The sequence below is a fragment of the Mobula hypostoma genome, chromosome 2 (genome assembly GCF_963921235.1).
Source record: "Mobula hypostoma chromosome 2, sMobHyp1.1, whole genome shotgun sequence".
Taxonomy (NCBI): Eukaryota; Metazoa; Chordata; class Chondrichthyes; order Myliobatiformes; family Myliobatidae; genus Mobula; species Mobula hypostoma.
In genome coordinates this window covers 124,081,363-124,087,362 of record NC_086098.1, presented here as the reverse complement: position 1 = coordinate 124,087,362, position 6,000 = coordinate 124,081,363, and the positions used below count along the sequence as shown (strand labels likewise).

The 6,000-nt window shown below is 40.7% G+C and overlaps 1 protein-coding gene across 1 annotated transcript in view; it reads right to left on the bottom strand.

Moving 5' to 3' along the window:
* Window positions 1-2,317: 2,317 nt before the first annotated feature.
* The window catches only part of lin9 (lin-9 DREAM MuvB core complex component), a 201,842-nt gene continuing 198,159 nt past the window's right edge, over window positions 2,318-6,000 (bottom strand). The window contains exon 15 of the mRNA XM_063072535.1: window positions 2,318-4,031. Within this exon, the coding sequence (XP_062928605.1) occupies window positions 3,926-4,031 (106 nt within the window). The 3' untranslated portion in view covers window positions 2,318-3,925. The remainder of the gene's footprint in view (window positions 4,032-6,000) is intronic.

Here is a 6,000-nt window from a genome sequence, read left to right as displayed (position 1 = left end):
ATTTTAGACCATTCCTCCTTGCAAAACTGATTCAGCTCGGGGATGTTGGTGGACTTCCTTTTCTGAAGTCCTTCCACAACATTTTCTGAAGTCCTTCCACAACATTTCAATAGGATTTAGGTCAGGACTGACTCGGCCATTCCAAAACACAAATTTCTTCTTTTTAAACCATTGTCCCAGAGGCATTGTAGAACATCCAGGTAGTATTTTGCAAATTTGGTCTTTTTCTTATAGTGGACGCATGAACAGAAACTTTAGCAAGTTCTAGAGATTTCTGCAGGTCTTTTGCTGTTACCCTTGGGTTCTATTTCATCTCCTTCAGCATTGCATGTTGTGCTCTTGCTGTGATCCCTAAAGGATGCCCATTCCTATGGAGGGTAGCAACAGTACTGCATTTCCTCTAATTGTAGATAATTTCTCTTACTGTGGACTGATGAACACTCAGATTTTTAGGAATGCTTTTGTAACCTTTTCCAGCTTCATGCATCCCTACAATTCTTCCAAGGTCCTCTGAAAATTGTTTTGGTTGAGGCATGGTGCACATATCAGATCTTTCTTAAGAAGAGCTGGCTCTGTCAGTAATCTGACCACATGAGACTTTTTTTTTTATAGGGCAGAGCACCTCTCAAAATCATACCTCCAATCTCATCTCATTGATTGGAACACTCGACTCCAAATAGCTTTTGTAGAAGGCATTGCCGCAGAGGTTCACATACTTTTTCTGACAAATACATGTAACGTTGGATTATTTTTCTCAATAAATAAACAAGCAAGTATAAAGTTAACTGACATGAAGATCTGATCACCTTTTAGGTCATATTTATGTAGAAATAGGGAAAATTTTACAGGGTTCACAAACTTTCTTGAACCTCTATTTATTTTGTAGTTTATAGTAACTTTATATCTATGTACTGTACTGCTTCTACAAGCAGCAGCTTTCACATCAAATGAACCAAATTCTGATTCCAAAACATTGACTGTGACATTTCCCTCCAAAAATGCTGCCTGACCTCCTGCGTTCCTCCAGTGGTTTGGAGAAATGCCTGAGGACAGTTGGTTTCAATTCCCGGAAGCAAATGAACACATCTCCCAAGTAAGGAACAACAGAAAACCTTTCGGCTCCTTCCACCATTCAGTTAGGCCATGGATCTGTGTCTTAACTCAGTCCTAGAGTCACAGAGTCACATAGCACTAAAGCATGTACCTTCAACCCTACACATCTATGCTGACCATCAATGGGTCTTCTATATTAATCCCATTTATCATCTATAACTTTCTATGCAGCGATTCAAGGGTGGTTCTAGATACTCAAATGTCCCACCTCCACCACTCTGTCAGGTGGTATTCTCTGTACGGACATTCTCACTTCATCCTTCTGCCTTTGGGAAGAAGATAAAAAAGCCTGAAAGCATATGCCATGAGCTGCCTAAGTTAGTCTATCCTATGTTTGGCTTATGTCCCTACATTTTCTTGTACATGCATTAGTCCAAATGTTTTTTAAACATTGTAATTAAATTTACTTCTATAGCCTCCCGACAACTCATTCCATTTACCCACCACTCGATGTGTAATAAAACACTTTTTTCTTAGATTCCCTTTAAATCTTCCCCTCTCAACCGTAAACCTTATGCCATCTAGTTTTGCATTCCCCTACTCATGAAAAAAACGTAATGATCTATGCTATCTATGCCCTCATGGTTTTATAAATCTGTATGAAATCATTCGTCAGTCTCCTTCATTCTTGGGAAAACAGTCCCAGACTATCCAGTCTCACCTTATATTTAAGCCGTCCAGTCCAGACAACATCGTTGCAAATCTTTTCTGCACCCTCTTGCGTGTAATCAGATCATTTTCTAGTGGAGTGCTTTCAGATCTCCAACATCTTTGTGTGAAGAGCTAACATGGCCTCTGCTCTGGATTTCGAGCTAATGTTTTCCTTATTCTGGACTCAACCAGCAGCAGAAAAAAACTTCAACTTACCCCATCGGTCCTTTAAACACATGAAACTGCCCATCAGATCTTTCATAGTGATGGAAAATGAGGAATACACCCTCAAATTTCACCCATCCAGTTCCAAACATACTCTAATCTTTCTTAATCGTCACAAAATGCCAAGGTATTGATCAGCAATGCAGAGGGAGAAGAAACTGGTACAACGTGCGTGTTGAGAATAAAAATAGAAATTATAGATTAGTGAGAAATAAAGGGGAAAGATTAAAAGGAGAGATATTGGCACAAGAAAATAATGCTCACCATTTGAAGAAAAAGGCCCACTTTAATTATATATTATCTTTATTTATAAATATTTAAAGCCGCTTTCAATTTTATACACCATACAAAAGGTAACAAGGGAAAAGGCAGTACTACATACACTAATTCAGATTTAATTACAACGGTATATAGAACTATCTGGCTGAAATTTTGGAAGAGTGCAAGAGAAAGAAGATTCTATTTACACTTAAAAGTAAAACAGAAGAAAAAAATGAGAGGTGCAAATACTAACCAAAGAAAAAAAAGTTACAAAAAACCTTTTTAACCAAAAGCCAGTGCAAAACATGTTAAAAACTGAAAATAATAGTTCTGTTAATTTTTTTTGTGTTTTTACTTTTTAAAAGTTGCCCAGGCTCATTTAATGATCAAAAAAGGTTCTTTGTAAGGTTTTCTCCTTAGACTTGCTCTTCTAATTGGAAATTTAAAAATTCAAAACTTTACAATAATCTACATTAAACTGGAAACATTCTGTTATCCATTCTCATTACAATATTAACATTTAAACACATTAACAAAAATAATGACCAATTTTCAGATGACATGCCAACTCCCCTGCACAACTTGCATCTAAAGTCCTGTGCTCCTGGGGTACATGGTGGGGAAGGGAGGAAGAGTTCCTAGGCAGTTAGGTGAAAGCCAAAAGCAAATTATTTTGTGAGGATCAGTTCTATATACAAGTGACAATCAACCCATTACGCTGCTCGTCTGTTTATGAGGTAGGGGAATGAGAGACAGTGGGGGGGGGGGGTGGAAGGGAGTGAGTGTTGAGGGGGCGGGGGTGAGGGGAGGAGCAGGGAGAGAGTGAGAGAGATGTTCCAGCCCCACCTTCCACAATGCACAGACTCCTCACTGAGGGAAGACTGATTATAGCTAGTATTCCCATCTGTATTCGGCCAAGAAAGAGGGGGTGACATTTACACCTCAGTACAGGCACACTGAATCTTCCCAGTTGGCTGGAGCAAAAAGGGAGAGAGTTAATCTCTCTCACTTGCTCATGCACTCACCTCTGAAAAGCTCTAGCATTCTTTTGGGAATATGCCCAGCTAGTAGGGCTAAAACAGCAATAACTTTCCCCTCAAAACCAGCGATGGAGCTCTGACAGGTGGTGGTGTTACAGTGACTGGACCTTCTGAATGGGGGCTGCACAAAGAGGATATGGCTGGAGGAGCCTGTAAATAAGCCTGTTCTGCAGAGGAGAAGATCATAAAAGGATCAAGGCAGAGGAGAACATTCTGAGCACCTTCCAGGACTCAATGCAACCAGCGCATCACGAGGTGGTAGTCACAATTTTTTTTGTGCTTTTCTAAAAAAAAACTATTTACATTTTTACATAATTCAGCTGGAGATCCATCGCCCATGTCAATTTGATAGCTACCTCAGTTTACAGTTAATATTTACACTGAGAAAGCTTGGGTAATAAACTTTTAAATGACAAAACGTACAAAAATAAATCCAATTCCTGAAAAACTCAGGCTGCCACACTACATATTTAATGAAAAAAGTACAGAGAAAGAGCATTGAAATCGCCCCCTCTAGATGTGTTCTATTTATCTGTACATTTCATTATTTAAAAAAAACACTCCTCTTGCCTGCCTTCACCATGAGAGCTCCACGCAGCTCCACGTGTGCCAGGGAAGAGTTAAAGCGAATCCTTTTAGTCTCTGTTTGTATTGTTGGCGGTGAAGGCATGGAGGTTCCCCATCTGACTGAGGCCACTCTGGATGTGTGCGACATGGATTTCCACATTGTTTTGGAAGCAGCTATGGGAAGAATGATTTGTATTTTAGTTGGAGCACATTATCAGAGAGTTTTACACTAAGCCAAAGAAAGGAGTCATTTGGAAAGGGGCAGGTTTTTGACACCTTTTTAACTTTGGAGGTGAAAGCAATGGGGCTTGAGAGATAGGAAATTAGGAGGAATTCCAGTTCCTGGGAGCCAGATAATTAAGGGTATGACCCATTCATGAAGCCTAATATATGGGGGGATGCAAAAGTCAAGACCCATGAGTGGCAAAACCTCCAATGGTTATGGGCCTTGAGATTATTGGTTCTATCACATAGACACCATGGCCAAGAAAGCCTACCCGCACCTCTACTTTATAAATCTAAGGAAATTCAGCATGTCCCCATTGACCTCACCAATTCTTATAGATGACTCATAAAAAGCATCTCATCTTGATGCAACATGACTTAATACGATAACTGCTTTTCCTAGAGACTCAAGGTACTGCAAAGAGTTGTGGACACAGCTCAGCACTTCATGGAAACCAGCCTCCCCATCAAGGACTCTGTCAACACTTCTCGCAGCCACAAAAAATTAAAGACCCCACCCACTCCAGACGCTCTTTCTTCTCTCGCCTCCCACCAGGCTCAAGGATGGCTTTTATTCTGCTGTCCTAAGACTATCTGTACAACAAAGTGGGCTCTTGACCTCAGTATGATCTTCCATCTTACTGTCTGCCTGCACTGCACTTTCTCTGTAACTGTAACACTTTATTCTCTATTCTGTTCTTGCTTCGATCTTAGTTTAAATGAACAGGTGTGACACCATGGAAAGATTTATATGCATTTATAAGATTTATAGGACTTTAGATCTGTGTTCCAGCCAATGTTAGTGAGAGGTGAAGAATTATGATGCAAGTAAAGTTAGAGGTAGCAGGAGTTTGGATGAGGTTGGTAGGCGAGCACTGAAATCACTGGGGGAACACAAGGAACAAACAAGTGTTTGAGAAGCAGATAGGATCAAGTAAACAGAGGTAGTGGTGTTGGCCGTACAGAGGGTGTCCAGAAGCTCAATTTGAACAGAAACCAGATGGGGAGGGAGAGGGAAGCCACCCATGGCTAGGGAAAGGGACAAGTAATGGTTACTACACGATGCAGTCCTGGCTTTCCAATTCAAAAAAATTGTGATTCATCTGAGACTGGGGCCTGCTCGGGAGATCTTATGCCATACAAGGCCAGCACCTTCTCCCTGGCCCTACACTCACCTCTGGAGAATCTGGATAGTAAAGACACCTACCTTAGAATATTGTTTATTGACTACAGTTCCACATTCAATATGATAATTCCAAGCACACTCATCTCTAATATTCTAGATTTGGGACTCAACACCTCCCTCTCTAACTGGATTCTTGATTTCCTGACCAACAGACTGTAGTTAGTAAGGATACACAACAACACCTCTGCCATAATTATTCTCAACACTGCTGTCCACAAGGCTGCATCCTCAGTCTCCTACTCTATTCCCTGTAACTCTCACAACTGCATGGCCAGATTCTTCTATAACTCCATTTACAAGTCTGTAGATGGGCTGTGCCTCAGATAATGATGTTGGAGTACAGGAAAGAGACAGAGCCTAGACAACAACCTTTTCCTCAATGCTAGCAAAATAAAAGAACTAATTATTAATTTCAGGATGGGTGCTGGTGCACATGCTCTCATTTACATGAATGCTTCTGAAGTCAAGAGGGTTGAAAGCTTCAAGTTCACAGAAGTTCCTAGGAGTGAACAACACGGATACTCTGTCCTTGTCCAACTATGCAGACATCATGGCCAAGAAAGCTCACCAGCACTAGTATTTCCTCAGGAGGCTAAGGAAATTTGGCATATGCCTTTTGACCCTCATCAATTTTATGAATACATCTTATCCGGATACATCATGGATTGGTACGGCAACTGCTCTACCTGTGACCACATGAAACTGTAGAAAGTTGTGGACACATCTCAGCAC